Source organism: Balaenoptera musculus, chromosome 3, assembly GCF_009873245.2.
Source record: "Balaenoptera musculus isolate JJ_BM4_2016_0621 chromosome 3, mBalMus1.pri.v3, whole genome shotgun sequence".
In the NCBI taxonomy this organism is placed as follows: Eukaryota; Metazoa; Chordata; class Mammalia; order Artiodactyla; family Balaenopteridae; genus Balaenoptera; species Balaenoptera musculus.
The window spans coordinates 160,433,021-160,442,739 of NC_045787.1; the positions used below are offsets into that span (position 1 = coordinate 160,433,021).

Genomic DNA, 9,719 nt, shown 5'->3' on the forward strand with positions numbered 1-9,719 from the left:
AATTAAAAAAGGAAGGTTGGAATCCATCAGTGTTCCATTAGTCATCTTCTCCTTCATCGTCCTCTCCTTCCTCCCCCTCATCATCCTCTTCATCTTCTTCACCTTCATCCTCATCCCCTTCTTCATCAATATCTTCCAATCCTTCTTCCTTTTCATCCTCATCATCATCTTCTTCTCCTTCCCCTTCCTCATCATCCATGTCCAGAACCAAGTAGTACTGTAATGGATTTGGCCAAATATCATCTTTGATGACCTCTCCTAACTCATCTGCACCTGCATCAGAATGATCAGTAAACCAGGTGAAGAAGCTTTCTGGTTCCTCATGCTGTCTCTTCCTGCTGGCTTTATTCTATGTTTGACTTGAACGTTTTGTCGCATCCTTTCCGGATTTCCATTTGATTTCAGTGGACTTTGAAGATGGATCACCACTCTCATTCAGATGAAATTCTTTGGAGAGAACTTTATTTTCGAAGTAAGCGTTTTCATCAAAATAAAAATCTATTCTGTAACCTGATTTAATATCTTCCAATTCTGTCACTTCGACTCTTGTCAAATAATGCAGCTCCTCTTCATCCTCCTCCCCAAGCAGTGCAGACACTCGTGGATGGTTAACAAATGTTGTTACCCCAAAATTTGGGATTTTGGCGATCAATTCCAACCTCTTCTGAAAAAATGGTTGGCGGAGTTTGTTATATTTCTGTTCTACTTTCAAAAATCTCCTCACTGGCTTGTTCGTTAAGTCTGTCTGTTTCATTTTGTACTTCATCAATATGTTCAGTTGCTTCTTGTTGTTCTTTTTCTTCCTTCGGCAAGTTCGGAGAAGCAGACGTTTCCTCTGGCCTGGAGGCAGGAGTCCGTCTCGGTTTCTTCGGTTTCTTTGCTTGGGGTGGAAGTGAAGACTGGTGTTTGGGGGCCATGCTGGGAGAAAAGCCAAGAATCCACCCGAGGGAAGAAGCTCGTACCAGGAGCTCTGAGAACTCGTATTTGTGTTTTTGACAGTTTTTTTTTTCTGTAATTGATTTCCAATCTCATAGTGTTGTGGTCAGAAAAGATGCTTGATACGATTTCAATTTTCTTAAATTTTCCGAGGTTTGATTTGTGACCCAAAATGTGATGTATCCTGGAGAATGTTCCATGTGCACTTGAGAAGAAAGTGTATTCTGCCACTTTTTGGTGGAATGTCCTATAAATATCAATTAAATCTACCTGGTCTATTGTGTCGCTTAGAGCTTGTGTTTCCTTATTTATTTTCTATTTGGATGATCTGTCCATTAGTGTAAGTGGCATGTTAAAGTCCCCTATTATTATTGTGTTACTGTCAATTTCTCATTTCACTGTTGTTAGCATTTGCCTTATGTATTGAGGTGTTCCTATGTTGGGTGCATAAACATTTATAATTGTTTTATCTTCTTCTTGGATTGATCCTTTGATCATTATGTAATGTCCTTTTTTGTCTCTTGCAATAGTCTTTATTTTAAAGTATATTTTATCAGATATGAGTATTGCTACTCCAGATTTCTTTTGATTTCCATTTGCATGGAATATCTTTTTCCATCCCCTCACCTTCAGTCTGTATGTGTCCCTAGGTCTGTAGTGGATTTCTTGTAGACAGCATATATATGGGTCTTGCTTGTGTATCCATTCAGCCAGTCTGTGTCTTTTGGTTGAGACATTTAATCCATTTACATTCAAGGTTATTATCGATATGTATGTTCCTATTACCATATTCTTAATTGTTTGGGGTTTCTTTTGTGGGTCTTTTTGTTCTCTTGTGTTTCCCTCCTAGAGAATTTTCTTTAGCATTTGTTGTAAAGCTGGTTTGGTGGTGCTGAATTCTGTTAGCTTTTGCTTGTCTGAAAAGCTTTTGATTTCTCCATCGAATCTGAATGAGATCCTTGCTGGGTAGAGTTATCTTGGTTGTAGGTTTTTCTCTTTGATCACTTTAAGTATATCCTGCCAGTCCCTTCTGGCTTGCAGAGTTTCTGCTGAAAAATCAGCTGATAACCTCATGGGAATTTCTTTATATGTTATTTTTTGTTTTTCCCTTGCTGCTTTTAATATTTTTTCTTTGAATTTAATTTTTGTAAGTTTGATTAATATGAGTCTTGTTGTGTTTTTCCTAGGGTTTATCCTGTGTGGGACTCTCTGTGCTTCCCAGACTTGGGTGACTATTTCCTTTCCCATGTTAGGGAAGTTTTCAACTATAATCTCTTGAAATATTTTCTCAGACCCTTTATTTTTCTCTTTTTCTTCTGGGACCCATATAATTCAAATGTTGGTGCATTTAGTGTTATCCCAGAGGTCTCTGAGATTGTCTTCAATTTTTTTCATTCTTTTTTCTTTATTCTGCTCCTCAGCATTTATTTCCACCATTTTGTCTTCCAGCTTACTTATTCATTCTTCTGCCTCAGTTATTCTGTTATTGATTCCTTCTAGTGTATTTTTCATTTCCGTTATTGTGTTGTTCATGTCTGTTTGTTTGTTCTTTAGTTCTTCTAGATCTTTGTTAAAGATTTCTTGTATTTTCTCAATCTGTGCCTCCATTCTATTTCCGAGATTCTGGATCATCTTTACTATCATTACTCTGAATTCTTTTTCAGGTAGATTGCCTCTTTCCTCTTCACTTATTTGGTCATGTAGGTTTTTTCTTTGCTCCTTCATCTGTGACATATTGTTTTGCCATCTCATTTAAAAAAAATTTTTTTATGAGTGGAATTGTGTTCTTGTCTTACTGGTTGTTTGGCCTGAGGCTTCCAACACTGGAGTTTGTAGGCTGTTGGGTAAAGCTGGGTCTTCGTTCTGAGATGAGAACCTCCATAAGACCTCACTCCAATGAATCTTCCCTGGGGTCTGAGGTTCTCTGAGGAGCTCACACTGCAGGAGCTTCAGCCTGACCCCCGGCTAGTGAACCAAGATCCTGCAAACCACATGGGGTGGCCAAAAAAAAAAGAGAGGGAGAGAGCAATAACAAAGTAAAAAATAAAATTAGAGTAGGAAACTAACAGATATATTAGAAAGAATATAAAAATAAAAATATAGATGAATCAACAACTGGAAGGTACAACAGTACCACAATAGTAAAAAAGAGGAGGAGGGAAGAGAGAAAAAAAAAAAAAGAAGAGGAAAAAAAAGGGAGTGAAAGGCCTTGGCTGTGGAGGGCAGGTGCTAAGAAAGGGCGAGGTTTGTGTGGTGGGTGGGGCCTATGCTTAGGACCCACAGGGCTGGAAAAGGCCTGGGGGCTGTAGGGGGTGAGACTTGGGCTCAAGGAACAGAAGGGGCCCAGGTGTGCCCCTCACCCCTTTTCTCAGAGGGTGGGGGACCTCATCTGGGAGCCCAGCAGGCTTCCTGGGCTCGAGTGGGTGAGGCCAATGCCTTCATCACCTCTCTTGCTTCTCCTGCTTCTCCTGTCTTGGAGGGCCCCTCCCAGCTGCCTCTCCTGTTCTCCCCTTGGCCTCCTTCCTATGTCCCCGGGACCAATGCAGCTGGGGGGGTGGGGTGTGCCTTGGAGGGCAGGGGACCGGCCTGGAACTCAGCAGGCTCCCTGTGCCCGAGTGGGTGGGGCAAATGCCCTTCTCTCCTGCTCCTCCCAGAGGGCCCCTCCCACCTACCTGTCCTGATCTCCCTGGCCTCTGGGGTGCTGATCTTGTCTGGCCTCCACTTCTCCTCCCCTCTCTGACCCCCCACATCCTACTGGTTCACTTGGGGGTTCCTCCCATCTCCTTGGGCATCAGGGTCCCCCACCAGTGGCCAGCAGGTGCCCTAGTTTTGGGGAGACGCTAAATCCCATCTTCTTATTTTATTCTATTCTATTCTATTCTATTCTATTCTATTCTATTCTATTCTATTCTATTCTATTCTATTCTATTCTATTATTTTAACCTTTGGAATTTTTTTATAAATGTAATTTTTTATTTTATTTTTTTATATAGCAGGTTCTTATCAGTTATCTATCTTATACATATTAGTGTATATATGTCAATCCCAATCTCCTAATTCATCCCACCACCACCCTTCCGCCCCCACTTTCCCCCCTTGGTGTCCATACATTTGTTCTCTACATCTGTGTCTCTATTTCTGCCTTGCAAACCAGTTCATCTGCACTATTTTTCTAGATTCCACATATATGCGTTAATATACATTTGTTTTTCTCTTTCAAGGCACATGTTTTTAATTGTCCTCTTTCAATCCCCGTCTTTATTCCCAAGATGGTTTTTGCTTCTGGTCTAGAAAACACACATTTGATTGTCTTGTCATTCCATCTTTTCCATCAGATTCATCAACAATATGGAACAGAGAAATGAAACACGTGTTCCAGATCTTCTTCTTATGGAAGTGACAGAGGATCCAGAGTTGTGCTCCCTCCTTTTCAGCCTGTTCCTTTCCATGTACCTGGTCACCGTCCTGGGAAACCTGCTTATCATTCTGGCTGTCAGCTCTGACTCCCAACTCCACACTCCCATGTACTTCTTTCTCTCTAATATGTCTATTAACGACATCTGTTTAAGCACAACCACTATCCCAAAGATGCTACTGAACATCCAATCACAGAATCAAAGCATCACTTACACAGGCTGCCTTACACAGATCTTCTTTGTCCTGGTGTTTGCTAGTTTGGAAAGTTGTCTTCTTGCAGTAATGGCCTATGATCGCTATGTGGCCATTTGTCATCCACTGAGATACACGCTCATCATGAACTCCCACCTCTGTGGTCTGCTAATACTACTCTCCCTGTTCATTCTTATTGTGGATGCCCTGCTTCACAGTCTGATGCTGTTGCAGCTGACCTTCTGCACAGATCTGGAAATCTCCGTCTTCTTCTGTGAAGTTGTTCAGGTCATCAAGCTTGCATGTTCTGATACCCTCATCAATAATATCCTGAAATATTTGGCAACTAGCATATTTGGTGGTATTCCTGTGTGTGGAATCATTTTCTCTTATACTCAAATAATGTCCTCTGTTTTGAGAATGCCATCAGTGGGTAGCAAGTATAAAGCTTTTTCCACCTGTGGCTCTCACCTCTCAGTTGTGTCCTTATTCTTTGGGACAGGTTTTGGAGTGTACATTAGTTCTGCTCTTACTAACTCTTCCAGAAACACTGCAGTGCTTTCAATGATGTACACTGTTGTCCCTCAAATGATGAACCCCTTCATCTATAGCCTGAGGAACAGGAACATGAAAGGAGCCTTGAGGAAACTCATCATTAGGACTCCTTCTCTTCTGTGATTGTGTCTTCTGCTTTGTACTGGGATTACTAGAATGAATCAAAGTGACAAAAATGCTGAGTGAAAATCTGAAAATCAGAAAATCTGACTCGTACCACCAACTTATTCTAAAATGACTAATAATATAATGGGTACGTGAATTTTAACTTGAGGTTGAAACCTAACTTGCTGTTTTTACTGCTCAGTGATGTTTCAAAATGAGTTCCATTCCCTAATCTTGGTTTCCTTAGTGCATCCCTTAAGTTGATAGAGGCAAGGGTTATACTGATAATGTTCGAACATCAGAAGAAAAGTGAAAATTGTTGGATATGTCAGGGAGAGGATTGAAATAAATCTGTGGCCATAAGAGCCTTGATTCTGCCTGATCTCATGGTTGGGGCCATGTGAATTGCACCCCAGGGTCTACTGTGAGATGTGGGGAGAGCTGTTCTTGCAAATTCCAATTTGGTAATTCCTGACACCCATCATGGATAAACTGTATCTTTGCAGGGCAACATCAGCATCCACTACACTCAGTTTTATGATCCCTGAATTTGCTATATGTTTTTATCTCAGTGGTTTGAGATGACTGCAAGACATTTGATCTTGATCAGTGAGGAAGCTTTCATTTTTACTAAGATAAAGTAACCGTGATGATAATATGCCAAAACAATGTTATCTTCCATTACAAAGACTTCAGAAATGGGAAATGTAGAACAAAATTCATTTACTCCTCCATGTGGTATCTTTATCCTGGGCGCTGGTTCCCCTCATGGACCCAGATGGCAGCAACAGATGGAGTCATCTGAAATATATACACTTCACTCTCTTCACCATGAGTAGGATCATATGCCCCATCTGAATCTCATCCTCGGTGTGGAGAAAATGTTTATTATGAGAGCCTAAGACTGACTATATGCACTGCAATTCTTGCTGGGAATTCCACCCCCATAAGCATTACAAACACCTCATACAGTGTCTGACATCTAGTAAGTACTCAATAAAATTAACTAGTATCACTGTGTTCCATACCTTGCCTATAATCATAACTTGTAATTACAAGTCTCACATATTTTTTACCACTTGCTTCAGTGATTAGATTAGTTTTCTTTCGTGTTGTATTTATCAACTTCTTTTTCTGATCTGTGTAATACAATAAAATAAATAATGTTTATGCAGTCAAGGCAAAGATACATAATCTTCTCCTGGTCTCTTATTTGCTGAAACTTTCTTATTGGCTTATTCTTACAAATAAGAATTTTCACTTTTGTCCTGAGTCATCTTATCTTGCTATGATTCTTATACATCTCTGGGGAAGTCCACAGAGAGAAACACCACTGAATAAAATTAATTGTATCATTGATGTCTTAGAAGATTGTCTGCACTTCTAGGGCTCTCATGCAAGACTTTTTAAAGTGTCTTTATAAGGAAAGTTATTCTTTGGAGGACTACTTTACTGTGAGAAAGAGATATTTAATGTAAGACAGAAAAAGGAAATTTAGCAATATTAGGTAAATCACATTTGTCATATTCACAAAAATGTAAAGTCATCAGTCAGAATGATCTCTGTGGGTATTGAGGTGACAGTCCCAAAGGAGAATCAAAGGAGTTGCTGGAGAGCCTTCTGGTTGTCATTGGAGGTTAATAGTGGTTGTTTTATTTTCAGCACCACAACTGGGAAACAGCTCCTGCCTGGGAATTCTGGTACCATCTAGTGCAGAGCTTCCTGCGTTGATGTTTACAGATTTTAATCTCATGAGGCCTTTGCACATAGGACAGGTTTCCAAACCTCACCCAAGAACTACTGACTTTGAATCTCTATGGAGACATGTGAGAAATGAACATTTTTAATAAGTACTTTGGGGCATTCTGATGACCTATGAAGTCAAGATGCATGACTTCAATATTAAAAGAATATGGGAGAATTTGTTTATAATTAGGAATATGGAAGGGTCTTTCCTCAATTTTACTTGTTAAAGTATCATATACAAAGTAGTGCTTAAACTCTATGTGTAGTTCTGCAAGAATAACATAATAAAAACACATATATCTATCCAGGGGTTAAAAATAGAGCAATGCCATCACCGTAGAACCCATCTAACAGGTCTCCCACTCATATCACTCTGTCCCTTCAAGTGGCAAACATTCTCCTGAATTGTGTACTTATCATGTCTTTGAAGTTCTTCTTTTAGTTTTACTTCTATGAAAACTTTTATGTGCTGGTCTTTTTATGGGCTCTATCTTCTCATCAACAGGTCTTGTATTTTCCCCTGTATCAATTTAATAGCTCAATTATTGTAGGATACCTTTCAGCTAAAAACAGGTTTACTGTGGCAGCAAAGAAGTCCCAATATTTATCAATTACAATCACAAAATACACTGTAATACAATTTGACAGTTTTTCTGATTAACTCATAGTTTACTGTAACAATATAGTTAACCAATGACAATAATTTCAGTAAATTGACCATAATGTGGGAAAAATATATCAAATCCAGTACCTTGAGAGTGGGAAAAGTTGATAGCAATGTTTTATAAAAAGAGTAAAATGTGGTGGGAGGAATTGGGAGACCAGGGTTGTCACATATACATTATTGACACTATGTATAAAATAGACTACTAATGGGAACATACTGTAGAGCACAGGGAACTGTACCTAATGCACTGTGGTAACCTAGATGTGAGGGAAGTCCAAAAGGGAGGGGATATCTGTATGTGTAGGGCTGATTCCTTTTGTTGTGCAGTGGAGGCTAACACAACATTGTAAAGCAACCATACTCTAATAAAAATTAATTTAAAAAAGAGTAAAATGCGTCTCACATATTTAGTCTAACTTTTTATTGTGGTAAAATATATATAACATAATATTTTCAATTTTCATAATTTTTAAGTGCACAATTTGTTGGCAAATTCACAATGTTGGGCAACCATTGCCTCCATCAGTTTCCACAACTTCATGATCAAATAGAAAAAATGTAGCCATTTAGCAATAATTCCTCATTCTAATGCCACACCTCAGCCCCTGACAACCTTTGGTCTACTTTCTGTTTGTATGATTTTTCCTATTCTATTTCACATAAGTGGAATCATAAAATATATGTTCTTTTGTGTCTGGCTTATTTCACTCAGCATTGTGTGTGTTTTTAAGGTTCATCCATGCTGTAGCATGTTTCAGAACTTCATTCCTTTTTATGGCTGAATAATATTCCATTGTATATATATATATATATATATACACACACCACATTTTGTTTATCCATTTATTGTCTTTTTTGTGGTGTGGGAAGTATATCATTTTATCTTTTATAGTTAATTTTTATTGGAGTATAGTTATCCATTTATTGTTGATGAACATGGTTTTTTTCCACATTTTGGCCATTGTGAATAATACTGCTATGAACGTTGATGTACAAGTATCTGTTTTTATCCCTGTTTTAAATTCTTTGGTTATCTACCTAGGAGTGAACATGCTGGGTCTTAAGGTAATTCTCTGCTTAACTTTTGAAGAACTGCCAAAAACTGCATTCAGTTTTGTATTTTAAAAGTATATGTGCTCTTATATACAATGGAATACTACTTAGCCATAAAAAAGAATGAAATAGCGCCATTTGCAGCAACATGGATGCAACTAGAGATGATCATACTAAGTGAAGTAAATCAGAAATAGAAAGACAAATACCATATGATATCATTTATATGTGCAATCTAAAATATGGCACCTATCTATGAAGCTATCTATGAAACAGAAACAGACTCACAGACATAGAGAACAGACTTGTGGTTACCAAGGGGGAGGTGGGGTGGGGGAGGGATGGACTGGGAGTTTGGGATTAGCAGATGCAAACTATTAAATATAGACTATACAAACAACAAGATCCTACTGTATAACACAGGGAACTATATTCAATATCCTGGGACTAACCATAATGGAAAAGAATATTAAAAATAATGTATAATATATATGTGTATAACTGAGTCACTTTGCAGTACAGCAGAAATTAAAACAACATTGTAAATCAGCTATACTTCAATAAAAAAGAAAAATAAATAAATAATACCATTACATAATCATAAAAAAATTATATGTCCTCTGAGTTTGTTCTTTATAAGATTGCTTTGGCTATTTGGGGCCTTTTGTAATTCCATATGAGTTTGAGAATCAGTTTTTCCATATCTGCACAAAAAGCATTCTCCATTTCTGCACAAAAATAATATTAAGAGGGATTGCATTGAATCTCTAGGTTTTTATGGCTAGTATTAAAATCTTAATAATGAATTCTTTTTACCCATTACACAGGCTATTATTCCATTTGTTTAGGTCATCTTCAATTTATTTCAGCTATGTTTTTAAGTTTTCAATGTGCAAGTCTTCACTTCCTTGGTTAAATTTATTCCTAGGTGTCTAATTCTTTTCAATGCTATTTTAAATGGGATAACTTTCTTATATTCCTTTCAGTGGTTCCTTTCAGATGTATAAAAAAACAAACAAACAAAAAACCAACTGACTGGTGTGTTGAT

At 38.0% G+C, this 9,719-nt stretch overlaps 1 protein-coding gene and 1 pseudogene across 2 annotated transcripts; one reads left to right on the forward strand and one right to left on the reverse strand.

Annotated features, from left to right (window-relative positions):
• Positions 1-6: 6 nt before the first annotated feature.
• LOC118892796 lies at positions 7-923 on the reverse strand (annotated as a pseudogene).
• On the forward strand, positions 792-5,223 carry LOC118892797 (olfactory receptor 7G1-like). 2 transcript variants are annotated; one of them, XM_036847740.1, is made up of 3 exons: positions 792-808; positions 3,752-3,765; positions 4,283-5,223. In XM_036847740.1, exon 3 carries the CDS (start codon positions 4,285-4,287, stop codon positions 5,221-5,223), a length of 939 nt encoding a protein of 312 aa, XP_036703635.1. In that variant the 5' UTR covers positions 792-808; positions 3,752-3,765; positions 4,283-4,284. The 2 variants fall into 2 exon arrangements, with proteins under 2 accessions (XP_036703635.1, XP_036703636.1); XM_036847741.1 differs by lacking the exons at positions 792-808; positions 3,752-3,765 and having other exon boundaries at positions 4,264-5,223.
• The last annotated feature ends 4,496 nt before the right edge of the window (positions 5,224-9,719 follow it).